The 27677-nt window shown below is 42.0% G+C and overlaps 1 protein-coding gene across 1 annotated transcript in view; it reads right to left on the bottom strand.

Moving 5' to 3' along the window:
• Positions 1-27677, bottom strand: part of CACHD1 (cache domain containing 1) — a gene marked incomplete at its 5' end in the record, with an annotated part of 228885 nt that overhangs the window by 20892 nt on the left and 180316 nt on the right. The window contains 15 exons of the mRNA XM_005868055.2: positions 640-717; positions 1945-2106; positions 3659-3810; positions 5211-5327; positions 6600-6686; positions 7040-7200; positions 10310-10426; positions 10515-10614; positions 11741-11863; positions 17511-17621; positions 19273-19454; positions 20125-20267; positions 21472-21640; positions 26034-26151; positions 26963-27086. Coding sequence (XP_005868117.1) covers positions 640-717; positions 1945-2106; positions 3659-3810; positions 5211-5327; positions 6600-6686; positions 7040-7200; positions 10310-10426; positions 10515-10614; positions 11741-11863; positions 17511-17621; positions 19273-19454; positions 20125-20267; positions 21472-21640; positions 26034-26151; positions 26963-27086 — 1944 coding nt within the window. The remainder of the gene's footprint in view (positions 1-639; positions 718-1944; positions 2107-3658; positions 3811-5210; positions 5328-6599; positions 6687-7039; positions 7201-10309; positions 10427-10514; positions 10615-11740; positions 11864-17510; positions 17622-19272; positions 19455-20124; positions 20268-21471; positions 21641-26033; positions 26152-26962; positions 27087-27677) is intronic.

The raw sequence follows: 27677 nt of genomic DNA, 5'->3' as shown, positions 1-27677 counted from the left end.
CCTCCACGGGCATCAAGAAGATAGGCTCTAAGTCAGGGGTGGGGAACCTTTTTTCTGCCAGGGGCCATCTGGTTATTAATAACATCATTTGCAGGCCATACAAAATTATCAACTTAAACATTAGCCTGCTCTCCTTGCTCCAACATTTAATTAACTCACCCCTAACACCTCGGCAGGACCAGACCAAATGATTTTGTGGGTCTTATATGGCCCCAGGGCCAGACGTTCCCCACCCCTGCTCTAAGTAGTTGAAGCCTGCAGTATCTCAACACTAGTGGAGTTCTCTTTTAGTAAAGAGCTGCCCCTTTCCCCACGTTGTGTACATTAGTTTAGGGATTAAAGAAAATGCATCCGGGACTATTCCCTTTCTAATACACTATGTTGGACAGTGATGAGGAGGAGAAAGAAATGGAAGGGTGAGGCCAAAGCAATGAATTCCAAAAAGAGCATCAGGAAAGCTTTTGAGATTTCCTAAAACAAAGCAAACACCTATACGTATTCCTAATGAAAATGGGGGAGAAGACCTCATCATGTCAAAGCCTCTTAAATTTTAATACAAGCCAAGAGGATATAAAAAGGAATATTTATTCCGGATTAGCCTCCTGCTGACACCTCTGTGCGAGGCAGCGGGATACTCACTGATGCCTCTGTCTTCGTGGCTGTCGTCGTCCCTTTCATCTCTGTCATTCTCCAGGTTGGACATACGCACTGACATTTCTACCCATCATTAAAAAGAGAGAAACATGACTATTTAATCAAACAAAACCAACGACTTTAATACCCTGCAGCAGGCTCGCTGGATGGCTGGGTGACAGCATTCCATCAAGAAGAACCTGATTTTGGAAAAGAAAAACTAATACCCCCTCCCCCTTTTTTTAAATAGAGGAGAGAACAGGAATCAGAAGAGGGAGAATAAGTGAACAATTGGACCTGACACTGATTTCTGAAGAGAAGAAAAGGTGAGAGAGACTAACTCTGCTGAGACACCCAAAACAGAAGGAAACGGTCTCAAACCCCAGCCGACCGCGTTGATAAAATGGTGCCACACAATCGTATAAAAGGCCAGGCACAAGGCAACCCTGGATGGCCGCTGCCCTCAGTGTAACCCACCTTACCGAGGGGCGAGAGCCTGGCGCTGAGCCCTGTCACTGAATCGGGCAGCATTACCCCATGATCCCCCCATCAGGATCGTGGCCATAGTCAAACAGGCCGACGCCCCTGTGTTTCTGGCTGCCAGGCGAGCTCAGTGGCTCCTGACCCGGTCCAGGAAGAATGCTGGGTCAGCCTCAGCTCCATACAGCCCGGTGAGCACACCCCTGGGAGCTTTTCGGAATGGGTTGGGGAGGGGTGTGTGTGTGTGTGGCCCCTTAAATGGTTTTGTCCCTTGCAAAGGAACACAGATGCCACATTTAACTCTTGGTATGGAAGCAGTAATTACAGACTAATCATTTTATACCTGGCTTCATTTACCTATCCTGTCTTAAGAGATGTGATTATTCCTTTGAATGTGTATTCATTCACAAAATATATAATAAAATAGGTAACACCAACAGAATGGTTCCTGTTCTTGCCCATAGTGATCTGGGGCCTCTGTGCTGACCAGTGTTTTGGGGACAGCAAGGGCAACACATCTGAGCTGAGTGAAGAAGAACGTTTCCCACTCAGCATTCCAGCTCCCTGGCTGGCCTGCTCCAGAGCAGGTGTGGTGGGCGGATGCTGCGTAAGGGAGAGGAGCCAGGAATTTCCCAGGGACTCAAAAGGGGCTAGAGGAGCCAAGCAGGCTGGGGGGCCCTCTGCACCCCCTCTGGAGAGGTGGGAAGAGCAGCCCTGTTCTTATCAATGCTCAGAGGCCCCCACGATGGGCCACCATCCTTCGGCCCTGGAAGCACCTGCGGAGGCTGCTGCCCCTGCGGGAGCTTTGAGATTCTTTCCCTGCGAGCTCACCTTGGGCGGCCAGAGGAGACATGTGCTGATGGCTCCGGCGGTGAATCTGGTGGCGGTAGGCGTACACGGCGAGGACCAGCACCATGATGCACCCCATGATGCCTCCGGCCACGGGGCCCACGGGGGCACTTTTAATCATGTTCAATGTGATCACCTCATCACCTTCATGAAAACAAACAGATGTCCCTTGTCAGGAATAGAGCGGGGAGGGGTCTGGTGAGGGCAAGGAGAGCTGCTCTCACCTTGGAATTCCTCAAAGATGACCCACAATAATGTGGGAGCAGTGACTTCGTTTAATTCCTGGTTCTCAAATTAAATTTCAACGGGGTCAGAACACAATTAGCAAGATCTAGTAAAATGAGTGAGTCGATGAGAACCACTTAAACACACGGTGGCCAGTGCTGGGAGCCCAGCTTCCTGGGGTGGGGCTGCTCTTGGAAGAGAGATAAGAGTAGTGAGGGCAAGGTGGGTTCTTTGGGGTCATGTGACTCAGTTCACAGAAATAAATGGCACCCAGTATAACCAATATGTGTTCAAAAAGATCCCACATTTCAAAGCTTGTGGGTTTCCTTCAAAACAGTGGTCGCCAACCTGTGGTCCGTGGACCACTGGTGGTCCGTGAGGTCCGAAAGGTTGGCAACCGCTGCTTTAAGGAAACCTTTGCACTTTTTATTTAATTTTTATAATATATTTTATTGATTTTACAGAGAGGAAGGGAGAGGGATAGAGAGTTAGAAACTTCCATGAGAGAGAAACATTGATCAGCTGCCTCCTACATGCCCCTTACTGGGGATCAAGCCTGCAACCAAGCCTGCAACCGAGCCTTTGACCAGAATCGAACCCGGTACCCTTCAGACCACAGGCTGATGCTCTGTCCACTGCGCCTAACTGGCTAGGGCCACTCTTTACACTTTTTAGACAGAAAACTGCAGGTAGGTATACAAAGAGACTTAGAACAAGGTCACGCCCCCTGTGTCTAACCTGCTTCCGTAGTCATACGTGAGCTCAGGACCCGTCCTCACATTGGAGCTTTTCTTCTACTGATGGGCTAATGTGGGGAGTTGCTAGTAAACAAGGTATTCACTAAAGGCTTAAATATTTGCCTCTCCTGCCAGCTAAGCTTTAGGCATTTGTGCTAACTCCGTGAAGACACCGAGAACTCACTGTGGGATGCAGGTAGTATTTTTGAGGTCTTGGAGCCCAATCCCCGGGGCTTTCTCCCCTACAGTGATCCTGTCCCTCACCCCAAGCCACTCCAGCTGCATTGGGTAGCTCTGGCTTCTGTTGACCTCCATGGCCCTAAATAATGATTTGTGGCCACACGACTTCTCGCTCTGCAAATGTAGTGAGGGAAATGGATGTGTGGCAGTCCCTCCACCCACCATCGGCCCTGTGCTTCTGACAGCTGGGACTCACATTCAAACAGACTCTGGGGTTCAGCCACGCGGAGATCAGGCCTGACATTTATCAGAACACGCTTTATGAGAATGAATTCCAGGCTTGCAAAACCTGGCAGGCCCGACGGCTGCTCACTCTGCACAGAATATCTCGCCAGCTTTGGAGGAAATCAGCGGCCTTGGTTTTGTAATGAAAAACTACTGGCAAAGGAATCAGGGAGGCAGCGTGGAGGATCGTTTTAAGATTTCTGTCCTTTTTAAAGACAGGAAAATGTGTCTTTAAGAATCAACTTATTATGGGTTCCCAGCAAACATACCTATGGCTCCCATGTCATCAGCGTAGGGACTTTTGGCTCCCACAATCCCCCCAAAGCATTCTTTCTGGGGCGCACAGTAGGCTTTGTCCAGGTGAGTCTTTCCATCGCTGTCCACCATGCACCACTCGCAGTCCAGCACACCAAAGCAGTCCCTGCCAGAGAGACGAGGCTGAGTGTTCCAGGAAACAGTGCCAGGCGGGGAGGGCACGTGGGCTTGGGCACCCAGCTCTCCAGATGTCCATTACTTACAAGTGCTCTCACTCCTCGAGCATCAGTTTCCTTTCCTTATAAAACCAGAATAGCAACAACCTGCTTTATGTCCCTCAACAACTTGGAAATGAGAGAAAGAAAACTGCTCTCTATGAATCCAACCATGAAATCCATGCAGCATGGATGAGTGCGGGATTATTTAAAACAGTGATTCCCAAAGTGGGCGCTACCGCCCCCCGGTGGGCGCTGCAGCGATCCAGGGGGGGCGGTGATGGCCACAGGTGCATTTGGGGGCGATGAGTAACTGCTATTAAAATTTAAAAAAAATTAATTTCCAGGGGCTGAGTAATATTTTTTTCTGGAAAGGGGGCGGTAGGCCAAATAAGTTTGGGAACCACTGAATTTTAAAATCATCTTAAAAGACCGAGTGACCCCAAGGTTTGTTGGACTTTGGCCTAACACCCCCCAAGTGTCTGGTCATAATAAAAAAAAAAAAGGAAGGAAGAAAAATATGGTCAAATAACTTTGGGAAACAGAGGTGAGTTAAACAGATTTTCTTACTGTCAATTTCTTAGAGCTTTTAATAAGTTAAGTGTACTATGGCTCTAAAAGAATATATGCAGTATTTCTCAAACTTAGTTGACTTTTGGTTACTGTATAACATCCCAATTTATTCCTACCATTCCTCTGCCAAAATCTACACCCAAAGTAGAACTGGTTGCCCTTTCTATCCACAAACTGTTTGATCAAATGGACGTGCAGCTCTCTATATAATAAACGAATCACCTCACTCCTATCCCTTTAGGTTACCACAGCCCCTGTGCTCATACTGTCTAGTCCCAAACACCCTAGGGAGGAGGTGGAAGGAGAAGAGGACACACAGTTTTCAGTTCTCAAAACCACCAGGAAGCACTATCTGCTTTCTAAGACATAAAATGGATAAGCTTCAATGCATCACACACAGAACCTTGACTGCCGGGTTCTGGAGCCCATGAGTTCCTGTCCCGCCCTCTTGCGTCTTCATGCCATGTCCCCTCATTCATTTATTTTCACACTTTATCTCAAGAATAACTTTCCCACTCATGTGTCACATATGGTATAAATGCCAAGTAGCTGTAACATGTGAAAACTGGATGAGCTTAAACCTGGTGGATAAATAAAAGGCTTATGGAGTATCAGTTTTGGATCTGAAAAAAAGAGATACTACTTTTTAAAACACCAAGAAGACGCATAATAAATACCAGCTGGAAAAGCTGGCTGAGGCTGCTGGTCACTATACTTTACTGGGTTCTACTTTCCACACCATCACGTTGACGTGAAAGCATCCCTGGGCCCTGCTCACCCGCTCTCCATCCTCTGACTGCACCTGCTGTTGACACACTGGTGAAGAGCATCTTGCAGGCCAGGGTCCGTAGCTGTATATGTCACCGGCTCCTGGTGGACCTCGCAGCTTGGGTTTCTATTCAGGAGCAAGTCTGGAGGTTAGGACCACGTACATGCCAAGCTCATCATGCCCCTGGCCCCTACGGTGTCAGACAGATCTGGGTTTGAATCCCGGCTTTGCCACTTAGCTGTATAAAATCTTGGGCCAATCACTTAACTATTCTGAGCTTCAATCTGTTCATCTTTACGTGCAAAAGAAATATCAAAAAATTTAGGAAAGCATAAATATTCAACAAAATAGGAATACATAAGATAAAAAATGGATGTTACCTCCCCTCACTCACCATTCTAAATCTTACTTTTCAGAAGTAACCACTGTTGTCGGTTTAATGGGGGTCCTTTTATACTTTTTTTCTATGCCTAAATAAACATATACAGTTGACCTTTGAACACACAGGCTTGAACTACATGGGTCCACTTATGCATGAGATTTTTTTCAGTAAGTACCTGTCTTGTTTTTGATCCATAGCTGGGAGTCTGCAGGCACAGAGGGCTGGCTCTCTGCATTTTTCTATGGCATTTTATACAATGGACTTGAGCATCTGTGGATTTTGGTATCCATGGGGGATCCTGGAACCAATCCCCCATATATATCGAAGGACAACTAAGTTTTTGGGGAGTCAAAAGTTATACACAGATTTTTGACTGTGTGTGTGTGTGTGAGGGTGCTGCCCCTAACCCCTGCTTTGTTCAAGGGTCAATTGTACTAATATGCATACACACAATATTCTTTCTTTTAAGTTCTAGAAAAGGGACTTACCACAATTTATTTAAGTAGTCTTAAAATTTGTAATTTGACATAAATAATGCTATGTTATGTGTGCACATGTGTGTATTATATATACCTACATATTTATCACACAGTTAATTAGAAAACTAAGTGACTTAATGTACGTGAAATAAACGCCATAGGGTAGGCACTCAGCGCATGCCTGTAACAGTCTCGTATTTTTTGTGTATAGCACATATACTGTTAATCTTCCACAGCATTTACATTGAAACCTGGAAGTGGACCCCATTTTAAGGCGCTATGGAACTTGAAATGTGGCTCACCGAACAGTTAAATCAGAAGAATGAATCATCTTCTTATGCCCCAACCCAAAACAAATCTATAAACAAGACTCACAGCATATATATTGTTCCCAAAAATGTATATATATACTTTGAATAATTATAAAGATAGTGTTTGTTAAAATACATTTCAGTTTCAAAACTGAGCTGTCAGCTGTTAAAGTATGTACACACTTTTTGGGGAACACCCCATATATAGTACATAAATTTTTTTTACCGGTTTTCTGCATTGGTGAGGTTGCCAGTACACTCATTGACCTCCAGAGGGCACTCACAGGGACATTCACATTCATTTTGTTCCATTCTGAAAAGCAAAGAGAAAGTGACCATGCAGAAGGTCAATAATAAAGTACATGTTGTTCACATACCAGGGGAAACAAAACAAACCAAACAACACTTGAGCTAGTGAACATGGACGGTAACGACGAAATGATGACCAAAAGTTTAGATACACAATTGGCCTCAACCCACTGCCCTTTGGATAAGGCTGCTGCAAACAACATAGCTCTAAATGCTTCTGTAACCAGGACTTCCCTTTTCTCCAGGACACACACAGCACTTTCTGTTTATTCTGCAGATGCCCCTTCAGAACGACTGGCATCAGTTAAATTATTCAACAGCATGATAAGCAGAGACTAGGACCCATAGCATATTTACCGGTGACAGTTGAGGCAGAGCCGATCCACCATGCTACAAGCACAGAAGGCAAGGGAGTCGCACGTTTCGTTGACAATGCCCACAAACGCGTTGGTTCCCGGGATCCTCGCCAGTCTGTACTTAGAACAGTGGCTGCCGTGCACAAGGTTCGTCAAATCCCCCTGTAGACAACCGAGGTGTCAAAAGTGACAGACAACAACGCACAAACTCAGCCCTACCACGGTGAAAACAACCTCTGAACCATTTGCTGAAAACAGCGTACAATAACACTTTGTCTCTGATTACAAAAGTAGGACATAGTTATGTTAAAATGTTGGAAGATAAAAATTATTTGCAATCCCATCATAGAGAATGCTCATTTAACAGCTGTATATACATCATTTATTCTTTTAGCTACAGTTATAAAATAAAATTTTCATGATTGTTTTTATAATCTGTTCTTTCCTTCTTAACACACAATAATATATCATACAATGAAAATAAATGCAAGAAGCAATAAAAGACAACTCTCCGGTAAGGAACAGTTCAGAATTTATTCAAAGGCAAACCTAAATAATCAGAAAACAGGCATTTGCACCCTCCCTTTAGATAATAAACATCTGTTCTTTTAGAATAATAAAATTATTTTAAAACCAAAGCCTTTTTAAGAGGCCAGGGTCCTGCTTCCAGAATTGTTAAACAATGCAAGTAAAGCAAGCACCCTTTTCTTCATTCTATAACAAGGAAGTATGATAGCCAGTTTGAGTTGCCAATGTTGTCACCATATTAGAAAATCAAAGATTCAAAGGTGTCATTGTAACACTGAGTGTGGCCATTTTTGCCTACACGTGCACCCTATGTAGTAGGCCAATTATTTAAAGGCATGCTTGTTTCCATGCCAGCATGCCCTACACGTGCGTGGTGAGGATACGCCTAACTCAGAGCCGCGGCGCTGAATGGGTTCTTAGAGGTCTAGGCAAATTTTCCACTGCCTGGAAAATGCCGGCCTCTACAATATAAGCAATAGTATAGGCTTTGCATCCTGTTAGCTCCAATAGCCAGGAATGCTCCAGGTCCATTTTGGAATAACTGATGCCATTAAGAAATGATCCTAATTCATACAGGGGTCGGCAAAAGCAGGTTTACAGCTGTGAGTACATAAAACATAGTTTATTCTTGCATGGTGACAGTTGAGGCAGAGCCGATCCACCATGCTACAAGCACAGAAGGCAAGGGAGTCGCACGTTTCGTTGACAATGCCCACAAACGCGTTGGTTCCCGGGATCCTCGCCAGTCTGTACTTAGAACAGTGGCTGCCGTGCACAAGGTTCGTCAAATCCCCCTGTAGACAACCGAGGTGTCAAAAGTGACAGACAACAACGCACAAACTCAGCCCTACCACGGTGAAAACAACCTCTGAACCATTTGCTGAAAACAGCGTACAATAACACTTTGTCTCTGATTACAAAAGTAGGACATAGTTATGTTAAAATGTTGGAAGATAAAAATTATTTGCAATCCCATCATAGAGAATGCTCATTTAACAGCTGTATATACATCATTTATTCTTTTAGCTACAGTTATAAAATAAAATTTTCATGATTGTTTTTATAATCTGTTCTTTCCTTCTTAACACACAATAATATATCATACAATGAAAATAAATGCAAGAAGCAATAAAAGACAACTCTCCGGTAAGGAACAGTTCAGAATTTATTCAAAGGCAAACCTAAATAATCAGAAAACAGGCATTTGCACCCTCCCTTTAGATAATAAACATCTGTTCTTTTAGAATAATAAAATTATTTTAAAACCAAAGCCTTTTTAAGAGGCCAGGGTCCTGCTTCCAGAATTGTTAAACAATGCAAGTAAAGCAAGCACCCTTTTCTTCATTCTATAACAAGGAAGTATGATAGCCAGTTTGAGTTGCCAATGTTGTCACCATATTAGAAAATCAAAGATTCAAAGGTGTCATTGTAACACTGAGTGTGGCCATTTTTGCCTACACGTGCACCCTATGTAGTAGGCCAATTATTTAAAGGCATGCTTGTTTCCATGCCAGCATGCCCTACACGTGCGTGGTGAGGATACGCCTAACTCAGAGCCGCGGCGCTGAATGGGTTCTTAGAGGTCTAGGCAAATTTTCCACTGCCTGGAAAATGCCGGCCTCTACAATATAAGCAATAGTATAGGCTTTGCATCCTGTTAGCTCCAATAGCCAGGAATGCTCCAGGTCCATTTTGGAATAACTGATGCCATTAAGAAATGATCCTAATTCATACAGGGGTCGGCAAAAGCAGGTTTACAGCTGTGAGTACATAAAACATAGTTTATTCTTGCATTATTATTTATTAATTATTGTATTATTTTCCATGTGAAATCTTTGTACAAATGATAGTAGATACCGGGTAAGTTAGACTTCCATAGGACAACCTTCCCTGGCAGCTTCCCTCCGACTACGCTCAGGTTTGTCAATGTCCCCTCTGGAGAGCGCGCTCCTCAGAATGACATGGGCTCTGAACGGAGGAATAACACTTTTCTTGTTCTGAACACACTCTCCTTTTCACATATTCATTTAAAAAATTCTTCTGTTCCTCCAGAAAACTGTTTTTGCTGTTGCTTTTTTTGAGACTAAGTAGAATTAGGATTTTCATTTAAGCTATAATATCTTTAAAATCAATTTTAATTATACATTTAGTGATGTAAATACCTATTTCAAATAAAAAGCTTTCTTCTTTTGGGTAATTTTTTGTTTTAATTGTTGGTTCCAACTTTACCTGTTTAGTGCTCACCCAGCTAGGATTACTTACAAATTTATTTAGGTAAGTTTGCAGTCCCTCAAATCATAGAGTATTCTAAGCTAAAGAAAAGAAAGGACTTTTGGGTGATGTACATGAGAACTCCCATCTTACAGGGTAGAAGACTAAGAGCTAACCTAAGTTAGCTTTACAAATTTCAGGAGACGGAGTGATGTCTAGAAGACAGGAAGAGAGAAACACGGTGCCGCATGTATTCAGACAAGAGAGTGGGACAGGCGTTAGCAGACATTCAGTGTCTTTAAGCAAACAACACTGAAACAAAGTACCCGGTGGGAGCACTTACAACAGTCACTTCTCTACTCTGGGCTTTATATCCCACCGTTGTCATACTGGGGGGCTGGACTCGGGTCCTGTCCTGTCATTCTATAATTCTAATTCAATGCAACAGCCAAGAGCAAGATAAACATCACCATTATTCTACTTTACATTCCACAGTGGGAAGAGATGCGAGAGTGTTAAGGAATAGACTTACCACGAGGCTAGTGTTGAACTTGTAAAACCTCTGTACTGTCCTATCACTGAAGCTGTTGCACAAGTTTTTCTTGACGAAGTTGGGGTGGTTCAGGATGTCATTTGCTACCAGGGGCTCCTAAGAAGGCCAAGCAGAAGACACAGGCCACGTAATTAATGAGCTGCAGGCTGCGGGAGAGCTGAGCTACCGGCTTCGCAACAAATACCTTGTGGGTGATGTGCTGCTGTTCCACAGGCGCATGGCCTTTGGGGTCAATGAGGGTCGGATGTGCCACCAGGTAGCCCCTGTCCTCCATGATGAAGCACCTGCACCAACACAAGTGACAACCCTCAGTCGCTGGAGCTGTTTTTCTGTGCTTTCACAGAGCATTGGTCTTGCTAGCCCTAAAACAAGTTGCATTTATTCCAGGTTCTCAATAAATATTCATTGATAAAATGGAAGACGACTGGCAGTCAGGTAAACAGGTACATCCTTCTTGAGGGGTGGATCAGTTTAAGATGAGAGCGTTACATCTGCCTCTGACGTCACCTACAGTTCATACAGAATGTGACCACCCAGTCCAAGGAAGATGGGCTCGAAGATCTTTGGCAAGGATGTATAAGCAAGAAGTTAATTCTTTATTTTGAGGAGGGAGATCCTGAAAAGAGTGGCCTTGAATGTTTACAGGCACACACTTGAAGTAAACCATACAATTTCTCCTTTCGATGATAAGCATACATAAACTATGACATTCGGGAGACATAAAAAATATATTGGATGGAAATACTAAATAAGTAAAGCCAGAACTGCTTTAATCAAGACTATATTCTGCTCTATTTTACTCTACACTCTTCAAAACAATTTGCCATGAATCCTGTATTTCCCCATTAAGGGCCAATGTGAATCTTAGCGGTGATATGAAGCATGGGTCATGAGATTGAAATAAGAACGCTATTTTTAAAAGTGGCCTGCATTAAATCAAGGGAATGCTTTTGCTTTGATCAGACATGTTCTTTTGAAATTCAGGAGGAAAAGACTTTTAGTTCCATGAGCCTCTTTCTGGGGAAATGTGAAAGGAACAATCTAAGCATCTGAAATATCTCACAAGGACTTTGGTTTAATAACTAAGTTAACATCAAAAGTGCTACCCAAGAGTACCCTCTGGTCTTTCTAACACCCCAGACATAGGAACCCTCTAATTACTGACTTCTAAAGAAACAAGAGCTTTCAGAGAATCCTGTGCCACAGTTATTCTCTCTGTTATAAGCCAGATCTGTTTGTCTAAATCACAACTGGCGTCTTAGAAAAACTTTCTTAATAAAACACTCAGACCACGGATTCAATTTATGGTCCTGACCATGACACTGTAGTTGCCATTTAACTAGAGAAACCTGACATCATTTTCCTTGTATTTTGCAGCTAGGAAGGAAATGGTGCCCCCCAAAAGCTTACCTTATTTTGTTGCCGCCATCTTGGTTACAAACAGGCAGTAAGTCCATCAGAACCTTGTAGAAGTATCTAAGCGTGAAGTCAATGCCCATCACAGCCACAGTGTGACCAGAAGACATCTGTGTACTTCATGTGAACAAGATCAAAGAGAAGAGGAGGCATGGTTATTTAAAGGTAAAAGCCATGCTCATCATAAGGACATTGTATGGTATGAGAAATGCATGCCTACTGTTCCTCCACACTTTCCACCCTTATAAAAACAATCAACTAAACAACTGAGCTAGCATAGCATGGAGATGTGATGAGAGGAAAAGTTAGGACGAAAGGTAGAAGTTTCTAAAAAAAGAGACCAGCCCAAATAAGGTGCAGCTGTGGAATTTAGCTAGTCCTGACTACAGATGTTCAGACAATGACTGGACTACTCTTTGGCAAGAACACGAGGGTGGGAGGGAATAGGCATCAAGTAGCAGGCTGGATGCATGGCTACTATGGTTCCTCACAACTGGGAACCTATAGACAAGGAGCCTAGTCATCCCCTTCATTATAGGTAGAGAAGCTGAGATCTCCCAAAGGTTAACTGACTAGTGTTAAGGTCACACAAAAAATTTAGTAAAAACAAGTTTTCCTTCTGTAATACTGACGCTGTATCCATGCAAAACACAACTCATATTTTAGAACAAGACTTTCCTGGTTCATAGGCTAGATCTTTCACCATTTGAAAATGCTAGTCTCAAAAACAGGAGTGCCAAGGAAGACAAAGTTGGGCAGTACAACATGGTGCTACCGTTTTAGCTCTGGAATCAAGCAGATCTGGGATCAAATCCTGGCCCTGTTGGGTTCTATCTTTGTGGCTCCTGGGACAATACTTCACCTTTTAAGCTTCAGTTTTCTCATCTGAAAGTGGGGATAATTATCTATTTCGTTTTTAAAAATATATTTTATTGATTTTTTTTTTACAGAGAGGAAGGGAGAGGGATAGACAGAAACATCGATGAGAGAGAAACATCGATCAGTTGCCTCCTGCACACTCCCTACTGGGGATGTGCCCACAACCAAGGTACATGCCCCTGACCAGAATTGAACCCAGGACCTTTCAGTCCACAGGCTGACTCTCTATCCACTGAGCCAAACCGGCTAGGGCTAATTATCTATTTCATAAAGCTATTAAATTAGGTAGTACATTTATAGTACTGAGCAAGCTGCCAAACATATAAAAAATACCCAATAAGGTGTTTTAGTAAAAGTTATTCTAAAAAAAAAACTATATAGGACTTAAAACTCAGCTGTGGACAGCATGAATTCATTATTCTTTCAGAGAAATTGGCTTTCAGAAGCATTGGCTTCTCACTTGGAACCTAGGTTCTTCTTAATCTATGTCCACGAGCAGTTGAAAGGGCTTGGTTACGTGGCCCCTTTTGTGGCTGGGAGTTTTCAAGGTTGACCCAACACGGCACATTCCAAGAGTCCATAATTATCATCGTCCACCCAACTGATCTCTTTATAAAGAAAACACCAAAAGAAAAATGGCAATGCTATTGACAAAAATCTTAAAAATTTTAATTGGAAAGTTCAGAAGGAACTTCCCCAGGTGAAATCCTCCTTTGGAAAATCAGAATTTGGGAGTGAAATTAGCCTTGCCATGTAGACAACTGACTCCTTCTAGTTACTGTCAACATTGAAACTAACTTATATCACCCCAGACCGCATCCCCATTCCAAACCCCCTCCCAAAATAACCACTGATAAAAAGGGACCATAACCCATACTAAAATTTCTATCAGAGTTTTGCTATCAAAGTGTGTTTGGCATGGGATGGGGAGGATCGTGTGGGATTATCTTTGAGAGGGTATTGCCTCAATAAGAGCCTCATTATTACTGAAGTAACTTAAATTCCACCGTGAAAGAAATCAATGACTTAATACCTTACATGGGATTTGTGCTTCATAGCAAATGTTTTCCTGGAGAATCAGTCAAAAGGAATTTAAATCTCTTTTGGTTGTCCAGGAGAGTGATGCGTCTAAATAGCAGCCACCATTACGATAATAGTAACAGCTACCATTTACTGAATAGTCACAACTGATAGGCACTCTGGTATCATTTCAATGATGTCTTCACAGAAAACTTATGAGGCTTTATCATTTCTAGGAAACTGAAGCTTGGGAAGATTAAGTATTTGGCCAAAGTCTCACAGTGAACAACTAGTGGAAGCAGGAATTTAAAGTCAGTGTCTGCAACTCCAAAGTATATAACGCCCCTAACCATTAGGTTACACTGTCTCCTTAAGAGGTTCCAAGCAATTTTACATGATCTATTTCATCTCCTACAAAGATGTCAGAAAGGAATTATAGTTCCTACTTAATAAATGAAAAATTAGGTTTAGCATGGTTAGAAGACTTAAACAAGATTGATCACCTTTTATTTATGATACAGAGTCCAGTATGGAAATCTGGCTCTTTCTACACTACTTCAGCTACCTCAGTAAAAAATACAACTCAGGTTTTTTGGGACAAGTTAAGATGATGTCCTCTGTTTGACTGTCATCTGCTCCAATATGATCCACATGCTGAAGTAAAAGCATGCATATTGCCCATTTAAGTCTAACATCCATATTTTACCTGCATTTCAAAAATGTACACTGTTACCATAGCAACTCTCAAAGATTACCATAGAAAAATCAAACCACGCTGACATTTCTACGTACAATAGACCACGCTGTTTGTGAGATTTTCTCTGCCAAGGACTCAAATGATCAGTCCCTAATCACTGACTGTACTTCATCATCTTTATCAGCATTATCATTCTCCAAAGAGGCACACCTCAATTCTCAGGCCACTAATGATGTTCTTGGAAGAATCTGATAAGTGAGCGTTGAGTTAGAAAAGCTCCTCCCCAAGCTATCAGCCAAACCACTGCCATAAACCAACGATAAATGACGACACCTCCTGATAAGCTGAACATCGGCTTAAATTCTCTCCTCTGACCTATGAAAATGCCAGAAATTTAAAGCACGAATGGAATGATGATCAAAATAACTGCCATTTATTTGGGATTCGATATTGTCAAGTAGAGGGCTAAGCATTTTACACACATCACCTCATTCAACATGGGCATTATTGTCTCTGTTGTGCATACGAGGCCAGGAGGTCAGGGAATAATAATAATAAGTATATAACATGTATTGAGCCCTTACCATGTGCCAGGCACTGTTCTAAGAGCTTCACATGCATTATTTAATGTAATCCTTGAAGAATCTTTTGAGATAGAACCAAATATTCCTTTCATAGGTTAAGAAACCAAGACAAGAAGGAACTTGTTTATAGTCATACAAATAGGAAGTGGCAAATCTACTTTTTTAGAGCAGAATCAGATCTGAGGAGGAGGTTAGGCTCTCAAGCTGGCACATGAGGCCAGATTCACTAGAATTATTTGAGAAAAACTGCCTTTGCAGAGAGCCCATCTACCAATACACCCATTAAAGCTACAGAGGCTTTGCTTGAGAACCAGAAGAGGTGGTTGACTTGCATGATAAACTGTGCTGAATGAAAAGTACATGGCTTTAAATAAGAAAAGCACGCTCAGCTGAGAAAAATGTTCAAATAACAAGTCCCCAAGACTGTACATTGATCAAGGCAAGAGCAGGTACTTATTCCTGGAATTCATTCTCACTGAGGGACTGGTGGACAGAACCCAGGATTTAAATGGCCATTTAACTCTTGCTACACTCAACTAACCTTGTATAGTTTAAACACACTCTAAAAACTAACCAAAATAAGGAAATTGAATGCAGGTATTTCTCATTTGAAAGCCCATCACATTTCCATCATGCTTCATTTGGACTAACACCGTAAATATTTATAAGTAAACTCAATGGAAATTCTTCCACCCATTCAAACCCCAACAAAAACATGTATATGTGCATATGCACATGAGCATAAAAACCTGCACCTTCCTGTGGCAACCCCATTCCACCAACAAAAGGAATACTGTATAGAAGGTAGAAGGAAGAGCTAAGGGGTGTGGATGAGTGGCCAGGTGGGACAAGCCTGATGGAACGCCAGAGACTAAGGAAGAAACACACGGGTCGTTGTTTGCGACCTGCCTCCCAATAATATCCTTCAGAGCCCATTCCATTGTCCTCAAAGGCCAAGGTGACTGCTGTCCCCTCAAAGAAATCACCTTTGTTTACTTTTTCTCAACTGATCAGTGTAGGAGGGATGCCAAGCCTTGCTATTCAGACAATAGTAGGCGTTTGCCTAGCAGATGGTCTGTTAATGAAAGCATGGAAAAAAATCTGTTCTAACTGAGCGTTTCCTTGTTTACATGTGAAATATTATATGATGGGAGCAGCTGATTGAGCCAAACAGATACAGTGCCCTGCAAAGGAATCAACACTTGGCTGGCGTCAGGGCCCTGCTTTCCACGGAGACACAGGTCATGATTGAAATTCCACACAGAGCTGCTTCCAAATTCTTACTCCCAATGAACCTGCCTTAGAAGAATTTACCGAATGTCAATCACTTGGTATATAATGAGCACCAGTGAGAAGCATAAGGTTGAGCAAGGAGATCTGTCTCCCATAAATTTTAAGGTATCATTATAGGTACTCGTCAAAATATGGTCTTTCTTGGTCACTAGGGAAAAACAGCTATTTGTATAATGAAGGGATTAAAACAGTTTAATGTATTTGACTTGCCTCTCCACCCAACATTTCACTGACATTTGTAGTTTAAATACTGAAACTTCAAAAGCAGGAAATATACAGCACCCTAAATATATTTACAGTGATACTGACATTTTATACCATTCCTGGAAAATCAATTTTTAAAATGCCTTTTTATTTTTCAGGAGGCAGTGGGAGGACAAAATAAAAACAACAGACTCCTATATGGTTCTAGAGTTAGACTGCAATACAAGAGGAAATAAATGTGATGTCTTGATACTTTTCTCCCTTCACCAAGAACGCTCCCTTCTTTCAGAAAACACTCTCTGGTAATGATTAATTGTCAGGCTCCTATTGCTATTCCTTTTATATTTTTTATTAGAAACATCGATGAGAGAGAAACATCGATCAGTCGCCTCCTGGACACCTCCTACTGGGGATGTGCCCGCAACCAAGGTACATGCCCTTGACCGGAATCGAACCTGGGACCTTTCAGTCCGCAGGCCGACACTCTATCCACTGAGCCAAACCGGTCAGGGCTCCTATTGCTATTTCTTTGATTGGGGTAAGCCTGGCATTTCTACAAACTGCTCTAGTGAATCTAACATCCTTCTTTTTCTTCTTCACAAGCATCATCCTGGCTGCCAAGAACAGGTTAAGAGCTTTTCATGACTCAACCACGATAGCCTTGTGAGGTGGTATTATCCCCATTTTACAGATGGCAGAGGGAAGCCCAGGGAATCCAAGAGGACACGGCTAAAGAAGACACTCAAGTCCTGGCCGGTTTGGCTCAGTGGCCAGAGCATCAGCCTTCGGACTAAAGGGTCCCGAGTTCAATTCTGGTCAAGGGCACATGCCCGGTTGCGGGCTCGATCCCCTGTAGGGGGCGTGCAGGAGGCAGCTGGTCCATGATTCTCTCACATCATTGATGTTTCTATCTTTCTCTCTCCCTCTCCCTTCCTCTCTCTGTAATCAATTAAAACATTTAAAAAAAAGACAATCAAACCTCAGCTTGCTTCATTTCAAAGGCCACGCTTTTGCCATTAACCTATTTAAATTTTCAAAATACCCTTGCCATGTTCAAGAAATGACTAAGAACTAATGAAAATATTACCTGGATGAATGAATTGTATGGCTAATAGTCACCACGTAGCCAGCTCCTCCAACATCTAAGTAAGGGCCAGTCAAAGAAATCAACCCTGGATTAGCTACTGCATGGAGATACCTAGTAGAGACCAAAGAAAGTTACATTACTTTAGGATATGAACAACTCTGTGAATTCCAAAGAAAAGGGAGCTGGTAACTCAAAAAAATATTTATGGGGGACTGGGTGAAAAAAGTGAAGGGATTGAGAAGTGCAGATAGGTAGTTAAAAAATAGTCATGGGGATGCAAAGTATAGCATAGGAAATATAGTTACTAACGTTGTAATAACTGTGTATGGTGCCAGGTGGGCACTGGAAATATCAGGGAGAACACTTTGTAAAGTATATGATTGTCCAACCACTACAATGTGCATCTGAAGCTAATATAAAATAATACTGAATACAACTGTAATTGAAAAAAAAAGTTTAAAATGGTAAAAGTATTTACTATAAATAGTGCCTATGTTACAATAAAATTCAAAAGGGTTCATATCTTTTATGTCTGACCATAGTAGCATCAATACAAGAGGTCAAGAAAATCTAAAATTCTCCTTTAAAAAAGATACGGAACTCAGGATATGTCTGAGCTTTTAACAAGACCTATAGTCTAGATCAGTGGCACCCAACCTTTTTTTGGCCATGCCCCACCTAAGCATCTCTAAAATCCTGATGCCCCCCGTGACATATAATTCTTATTATTCAAAAAGCGAACTCCTGTTCATGTGGAAGAAGTCTAACCATTAACTTGATCTAAACAAGATTCCAAAGAACATGGCATCCATGAAAGAGAAAAATAAAAGAACGAAAGAACAGTTGAAGTACTGAGGAAGAAATCACTAAGAAATTGTTAAATAATAATATGAAGTGATATGAAAAAATAGCAAATAGTTTCAAAACATATAATAGAGAACTTAAATGCATAAATATGTCATAATACATATTTATATGCTGTTTATGGGCCCCTAGAACCATGACAAATGCAAAAAATTCACTGTTAATACCTCTGGAATTGCCCCTCTTAAAAGTCAAATTGCCTCTCCGTGGGGCGGGTGCCCCACTTTGGGAATCACTGGTCTATATGTTTTAGAGGCTAAAATAAAAATAAATTAATGAATAAAGTAGAAACAAATACAATTGGGCACATAAAAATGCATCCTGGATTGGGAAGGGTGGGGGAACAGGCAGTAAAACAAGAGCCGACTCATGAGTGACTTAGTGACCAAGCAGCACAAGACTAGAAATCTTGTTTTTATGCCCAAATTGCTCCCCTGCTATACCACCTGACTAGCATTTGTTTTTGAAAATCAGAGAAAAAGAAAGCCCAGAAGTAAAAAAAAAAGTTTTTGAATTCATACTTGTTTATTTTCCATAGGTCTTACCTGAGCTGTAATTGGAAGCCATAATCATGCGCAGTGACATTAAGTATACCCACTACAGACACACTGCACACAAGGTAGAATCCAACGAACTACTAGGAATGGAAATGGCTGAGCATAAAGCATTTCAGTCTCAACATTTCAATGAAGAGATAAAAACATTGTACACAGAGGAAACCCACAAAGCTGTTGTTAGTACATTAAAAACAACAACACACTATTCAAAAACATGTTTTCACTGCCATGAAAGTACCTTCTTTAGTGTGACCGCCTGAAGTTGCTTTATAGTATGTACTTATCATGTCTCTCCAGGGTTTGGGGGGGAACCTTTGATAATGGAAGCCCCGAAAACTCACCATTGTCTCCTAGTGGGATCAAATGCTTTGTCCATGAGGGAACCAGGATAAATTCTGAGGACGCCATTGGGTGTTGCTATGTAACGGCGGACAATGTAAGTGTTCAGGCTACTCATTTCCATTTGTGTCATCCATTCATCTGTGACGTGGCTGGTAGCCATTACTTCATTTCTGACAGAGAACTGGGAGACAAAGGAAGACATAGCGGGGATCCTTTAAGACGCACATGAAAGGAGAGGGGACCGCTGGCAGCGCTGCCCAGCGCTCTCTGGCAGGGAAGCCAGGCCCAATTACTTCTTCCAAATCTTGCCCCAACAGATGGGCACAGCCACACTTGGGGGAAACAAAAGCTTACTGAAATGCAGTCCGTGGATGTGGCAATGGGATTTACTCCATTGTTCATCCTAGCGAGGCTTTCTGCATTTAAGAGGACAGACCCTACAGAAGCACTACACACACACACACACACACACACACACACACACAGCAGCTAAATCTCTGCTCCTTAAACGTCATCATAGTGATCTCAACAGACAGTAGGGGTACTTTTCTTCTCTCTCCTGGGAAAAACAGGCCTGGGAAAGTACCCCCCCCCCCCCCCCCCCCCCCCCCCCAGAAAACCCCTCGTGCATCTAAGGCCTGAAAGAGCTTGTTCATCTGGCTCCCGGGCTTCTTCATCCATCAGAAGGGGCATCACCGTCAACCTCCCCCGGCCACATGCTGTCTTTCTGGCTCTCCAGCCGAGAGGCACAGATCCAGGCCTGGGCTTCCCACGTCCAAGGTTCACAGTCAGCAGGTCCTCCAGGCCTGGGCACAGGGCACCCCGGGATGGGGCCCCACGCCAGCACTCACTTTGAGCCCCGGGTTGGCAATGAGGCGGGTGTTGTCACTGAGGTAGGCTGTGTAGTGCTCCACCATGCGCTTTGTCTCGGGCTGGCTGAGGTGCTCGTAGGGGGAGGAAAAGCTGCCAGCAGACAGCATGACGGTTGGACTCTCTGAAAGACAGCAGACAAAGCAGGCCTGAGAACGCCGGGCCTTCCTCTCAGGCCCCCACAGAAGCACCCCTAAGGCCCTGCCACCCTGTCCGCCGTGGGGGCTTAGAGTCTCCCAAGGGAAAGCAAAGAACTCGATGTGGGGCTACAATCATGAGCGAACCAGAAGAGATACACGTACAAATATATGCAAGTGCCTGATATGTGGTCTGGTACGTATGAGGATCGAGGAGGCAGCACAGGACATGGAGCCAGACTGGGTTGAACTTGGGCTCCACCGTTTCCTGGCTGCGTGATGTTGGGCAAAAGTTGTACTGTACGTGGTGTTTTTATCATCTGCAAAGGGGGGGGGGGGGGGAGGGATAATTGCACCAACCTTACAGAGTTATGGTGAGAATTATATCAGCTAATATACTATGTAAAGCAAATGAGTTAAATGTAAAGCACGCAGATCGGTGCTCGGCACACGGCAAGTGCTCTCAGTGCTCACTATTATTGTTCACCCTGGTATTAGTATCGAGGAAGAAAAATGGAATATTGGAGTCAATGCAAAAATAAAATAAAGTAAGATCCTCGCAGACGGGTACAGCCAAACTTGGCATAAACGAAAGCCTGTAGAAAGGTAGTAGTTACCTAAGACGTATGTCATTGTTGATCCTATCTAAGAGGAAAAGCCCTGTTCTCTATTAAGACAGAAATGCTCAGTGAATTACATGATAAATCATGAACACTTCATTTTCGGCTTTGAAATTTTTCATTGTTCATTCTTATTTTTAAAAGCTTTAGAATCCTGTGTCCTATCTCATTTAAATCTATGGGTCACTTTCTTTTTTTTTTTTTTTTTAAATTTTTATTTGTTTTTTTTTGCTAAAAGTATTACAAAGGGTATTACATATGTGTCTCCCCCCCCCCTTAAAACTATGGGTCACTTTCTATTCCTTTTGTTAGTTCTCAGTCATGGTGTCCTGTTTCCTTGTGGCCTAGTTATTTCTGACGGTGCTGGACGTTAGACAAATTAGTAAGAATAGTTGAGGCCTAACAGGACGGGAATACCTTCCTCCAGAGAGGAATGTTGTGTGATTCTGCCAGGTGCCCCTCCCGAAACTGGCACTGCAGGCCTGCACATTTTTAAAAAATTCAAACTGATATGTATGGCGAACTGTTATGAGTAAGACCACAGAGGAAGCTGAGCAGTGCAAGACTTTACCTAGAGTGGCCAGCTGTTTGAAGTGGAGGCAAGCACTGGGCTGGCCCAGGAGGTCCAGCCGGTGGTACAGCAGCTTGCTGCTGGGCACGGTGTTGAGGTTCTTCAGTTGTCTGACAGGTATTTCTGGTTGTATCACCACAATACAGAGAATAAAGGAAGTGTCTTGTACCTGAAAAAAATTGATAGAGAATTTCTAGTACAGAAAATGAAGGTCCCTGCGAATTCTGTTTTGTCTTCTATCCCACATGGAAAAGTATTTGATGAGGGAATGAAAGACATGAAGATGGGGTGATAGACACTATCTCTGGCAAAAGATTACATTTTATGTTTCCTATTTTCCTTTCTTACAGAAAGAAATGAATGTATGGGACAGGAAATCACAGAGCTAATGAAGGGATTAGAAACTCGAACTCGAGTCCCTTTGACACAGCGACCCCAGACCTCCTTTGCTTATTTAAGCAGGAACATGGCATGAGAACACGACCGTTATGGGGTTTGAGATGCATTAAAAAATACATAGTTGCTTTTGCAATGAGTATTTATATTTATTTTTATAAAATATATTTTTATTGATTTCTGAGAGGAAGGGAGGAGAAATAGAAACATCAATGATGAGAGAGAATCATCAATCGGCTGTCTCCTGCACAACCCACACTGGGGATCGAGCCCACAATCTAGGCATGTGTCCTGACCAGGGATCGAACTGTGAACTCCTGGTTCATAGGTTGACGCTCAACCACTGAGACACGCCGGCTGGGCACAATGAGTGTTTTTAGAGCTGCCTATTTTAAAAGCAAATTATGACTCCACATACACAGCCCATACCAAATCTGGTTTATTCATTATATTCTCCACTTTCTCTTTGCTTGGTTGGAGATGACCAGGATCTCCCACTCATGACAAGTACACATCCTGTGACTCCCTCACAAAGCCGCCTGACCTGCCACTCCAGCCCAGGGGAAGCAATGTGCTGTAGCTTAGCCTAAACTATTATGCGCACACATCAGAGCACTTTCAAATGCACTTTGCTCCTAGAAATGAATGCTCGCCTAAAATTTGTTGGGAAAATTGTCCAGCAAAGTAGCAAAGGCAAGTCGAGCTATTTAGTCCTTGCTCCTTAACTTAAAAACAGCAGAGAGCTAAACTACTTAAGTCTATTACATCAGGAGATGGGTGGAATCTATTTAAAAGGTAGCTTGCAAATAAGTGAAAAGAGTGATAACCAGCTAAGTCAGAAATAACGCAGCTCAAAGGGTTTACTTAATGACCACGGAGAAAATGCTAACGAGGCAGGTTAGCGTTAAGTGTAATTTAGGGTTTGTGAGGATGGTGGCAGAATCTTTTTAAACACAGGAGAAATCTGCATGTCCCTGGTATTGCTTTCAAGTACCCCTGCCAAGGATGTTCAATTAGATTCGCGAACTGAATCCTTTTCCTCCACCCACAAAATTAGAAAATGACAGGGTGTTCTGAAGGGGCATTCACGCCGTCCCCTTTCCCTTTTCACTGAGTCATCCTTCGAGTTTGTTTCCTGGGTTGTGTGTTCCAAGGAACCAAAAGATAAATACTTTGCTGACGGGCCAGAACATCATTTTATAATTGTGTCTATTCTGGAAGAGAAAAATAAGAAGTTACCCAAGTCTTGGACCTATTGGGATTATCACTTCATAAGGTATATACATGTCGAATCACCATGTTGTTATACCTAAAACCAATATAATGTTGTATATCAACTGTAATTAAACAATTAGAAAAAAATTAAAGACAAAGTTACCCCAGAATGCTTTATAACTATTTATGTTTATAAATAGTTCTTAACTAGAAAGGAAAACAGATTTCAACACAGGCCTTTCTATTGTGTTCTCATCAGGACTATGATGCACCCAGAGAGGCTCCCCATGACTGGGAGTGGTTTTCTCACTGACTGCCCATGGGATTCATGTTTTGAAGGGAAGCAAGGCTGTGCAGTGCAGGAACACTGTGATACCGTCTTATAGTCCGTACTTCCTTCCATCCCTCACAGCATGCAGCCTCCTCAAATGCTTGAAGATGGACTTGGGTTCCACAGTGACAGAGTCATAATCTCTTAACACTCCTAACATAATCCCTCATGTTCCATTTAAATTAATTCCGTGAAATAATCCATCCATATCTGTCCGATACATGTATGGATGCTAAGCAATGTAACCAATTATTCTCAGCATGAGCTAAGTCTATCTGGATTATATTTAGTAGAGGAATTCATTTTATTCCTGAGGACACGATGAGTACCTTCTCCCTAAAGTAACTCAAAAAAAATATTTACTCTTCCTGCTGGGTAACCAGGCCAGTCTTTTAAACTCTCATTATTTATTATTACCTCTTTCATTTTTCACTTAATAGTGATGTTCTTGACAATTTCAGAACTCAGAACTATCTGAAGTGATTTCATGATTACACCTATTTGGCGGAGCAGAATGGCCAGAATTTACCAGTATCACTGAAAAAATAACAACATCTATCTTAAGAAGATAATACTTTTTTCAAAAAATGTTAACACTGGGTTTATTTACTCTACGAAGAAGGTTTTAAAGAATGCCTACGTTTCCTTCTTTCTCTTTCAATGCCAACACATGTAAAGGTAGATATTTTCCCAGGATATAACTGAGTTGCTTTCAATCAGTTATATCTGCAGGTAACCAATCTCCAATTTCAAATATAAAAGTATTTTTCAGTGAAGTATTCTGGTGTCTGGTTCACCTTTTCTGATGTGAAAATTAAACAATTCATCTTTATTGAAAAACTCTATTAATACAAAAAATAAGGGCAGATGGTCCAATCATTCTCAAAAAAAATTCCTGAAGATGAGCTGACTCAGAATTTCAGAAAGATTTTGACCTTTGTCAAATCTGTACTATTCTATATAATAAAAGTCTAATATGCTAAGTGTCTGGTCGTCCATTCAACCAATCAAAGCATATATGCTAATTATATGCTAAGGCTGCTCAACTGCTCGCTATGACATGCACTGACCATTAGGGGGCAGACAGTAAACCGGTCGCTATGACGTGCACTGACCACCAGGGGGTAGACACTTGACTGGTAGGTTAGCTTGCTGCTGGGGTCCAGCCGATCGAGACTGAGCGAGACACCCTGGAACCCTCCCGTGGTCCCTCCCCAGCTGGCCAACCTCCCGAGTCCCTCCCTGGCCCTGATCATGTACTGGTGGGGTCCCTCGGCCTGGCCTGTGCCCTCTCGCAATCCAGGACCCGTCAGGGGATGTCGGAGAGCCGGTTTCGGCCCGATCCCGCAGGCCAGGCCGAGGGACCCCACTGGTGCACGAATTCATGCACCAGGCCTCTAGTCAAACAATAAAATACCAGTAGATTAGGCTTGTAAATGTACGTTTCTCAAAAAGTTTCATTTAGTATTTTGTTGCCTATTGTTTCCAATGTAGAAATCACTGCTGCCATTATGATGCTTTAAGAACCAAATGAGAAGGTTAGAGGAGAGTATGTCTAAACCACAGTGGCTACTCCTAATCCTTGCGATTCCTAAGCCAGACACAGACCTGTCTGAAGCTGTTTAATTGTCTGCATCCACCACTAGGCTGGACGCTCTATGAAGGCAGAGAGAGCATCATTCTTTTTCATTCTTCTTAGCTCATAATAAATGTTCAGTAAGAAGTTCTTAAAGGGATGAATAAATAGCCATTTGGAATCAAAAGGTTAAACACCAGATATGGCCATCCAAAGGAATCCAGGATGACTGCATTTGAGGTTTAGTGATTGAAATTTGATGAAAAAATACAAGTCCACTCTTCCTTTGGTCAATTACAATATCAAGGCCCCATAACAACATGTTATGGTATGCTTCCAAGAGGGAGTTAAGGACAGGAACATAAATCATATGGACAGTGTGTTTTAGATTCAATTTCTTTGTGGCGCCCTCTCTGACTGAGGCTGGTAAAAAAAAAAGCTGAAATGGGTACCACACGTTATGGCTAATGTGTCAACGCACTTGTGATGAATGTGAATTATCCAAATTCTAATATGAAAGTTCCTTTCCCTTGGAATATGTTAGCAGAGGGCATTTATGTTTTCATATCTCTTTTTTAAACTCCCAACTTCCACAATTTGAATTTAAAATGATAAAAATTCACTGGATATAACCTAAATGTGCATACATAAGGGACTGTTCAAAAAACTGTGTCCATTTATATAAATTACATAGCCATTAAACGTGCATGCACACTAACATAGACATATACACTGATCTATATACCTGTGTGTGCATAAAAATTTTCTGGAAATTGACCAAAGTGATTATTTATGGGGAATGGGAGGTCAAAGCCAGGAGGGAGGGAAGGGCACAGTTTACTGTCTACTGCATATCCAGTTTGATTCATTTATCATGAATAATAACTGGTTTCATAAATAAAAAAGGGAAAAAATTATAAAACATCTGGAGTATCTCTTCTTTTTCCAACCACTTTAAAACTGATTGGTAACATGATCCGACCCAAGGTCCCTGGAATTCCTGTACCCATGGCTGCTCAGGCAACGGCGCGTCCTCTCACTCACCATCTTCCAGGCGTAGCTAACGTTGTACGCCTGCTTCCCGGTCTCTCTCAGCTTGTTTATGTGCCAGGACAGGGATGAGTTCACAGGCACTGCGATAATCTGGCTGCCCAGAGGGAGGCTGCGTTGGCAAACAGAATGAAATATTTCAGGCCAATGATAAAATTAAGCACTTAATTAAAGGCTGGGAAGAAGCTGTGAGTCAATGGACACCTCCTGAGTTTGAAAAGCAATGAAGCTCATCACTTTTGAAAGAGATAATGTGAGATTTTCAATTTTGTAAAAGTATGCTGTCGGCTCTGCACTAAAAACATTCCTGACTCTCTACCCCTGCACCCCCGCCCCCCAAGTCTAATTCTTTCCAGAAATGATGTTGTCTCAGATCACTCAGTTATTACTTTACAACCAATGAGCACAAAGACCCGTTTCTCTATAGGTTACCATCTGCCAAAATAATGGATCATGGTTGGAAAAAATCCAACCTGTTCTTTATTTCAAGAGAAAATGTTGTGTATGATGGTGCTGTCAACTTGGAATGGACACTAGGTTGCCAAGATATTTTCTGGCATGTGGGAGCGCTGGGCCTCAACTTCACCTTTCATTTTGCCAGCATTTTTCAACTTGGTACAATGGGAGTATTCTTTTTAAATGAGATAACATATATCTGATTTTACAATTAAAGGCAATGTAAACACAGAATTTGATTTACAAGACATTTCTCCTAAATAACAGTTCTAAGAGACCTTACCTATTATTCAAAGCAAACATATTTTTGGCTATTATTCTTAGGAAAAAAATTACTGAGTATACTTTTGATAACATTAAAATAATTTATATACTTGTTTCATATCCTGTAATAAACACTCATATTTGACCTCAAAGGATACTATTCTCAGAGAAAATCAGTAGGACAGCCCTCACCTTTTCCTTACCTTAGAATATTTTGCCGAACCAAGTCAAATTTTGGGATATTTTCATAATGAATGATGTCAGTATGAAGAGGGGGTTCTGATAGTAAATATGGCCTGGTAAGAGATGGGTGCATAAGTGTATACCCTGAAATAAGAAAACAGACACAGGCTAAGGAAAACATGTTGTAGGAAGTAGTGAATCTAATAAAGTGCCTATCGTAGGTTTGAAATATGGAATAGTCTGGGACGGCTGCCCAACACTCAATTTCTCAGTATGTAACTCACCAGTCCAATAAAAACTGAACTTGGTTTATGTGTTCTTGTATAAAACTCCTGAAGTGTAGAAAGATGTCTTAAATTATCGGACATCTGTTTAATCAAGACTATTTTGGAGGTACTGGTCATTTGGTTTTCATTTTATGAAATGTCCTGATCTATCATATAAACCTTAGTGCTAGTAAACCCAAAGATAACAATATAGACCAAAAAAGTCCAAAGGATCACATTCTGTGTGTCATTCAATCCTCAAGTCTAATTTCCCGATGTTACAAATAACTGTTACCTACCCCTCCAGACAACAGAGGAACATGTGCACACTGTTTGGATTCATTCAGCCACCTTTACGGTGTTCTACTATAAGTAGTAGTCCTAGTTACACTGTGTTTGTAGAAATACTATCATTTCTTTCTTGGTTAGGATCAGAATAGCTATGGATTTTTTTTTCCAGGTTGCTAAA

Source organism: Myotis brandtii, unplaced genomic scaffold (genome assembly GCF_000412655.1).
Source record: "Myotis brandtii unplaced genomic scaffold, ASM41265v1 scaffold26, whole genome shotgun sequence".
Classification (NCBI taxonomy): domain Eukaryota; kingdom Metazoa; phylum Chordata; class Mammalia; order Chiroptera; family Vespertilionidae; genus Myotis; species Myotis brandtii.
The sequence above is the reverse complement of the archived record's forward strand: the minus strand, read 5'-3'. Positions and strand labels throughout refer to the sequence as shown.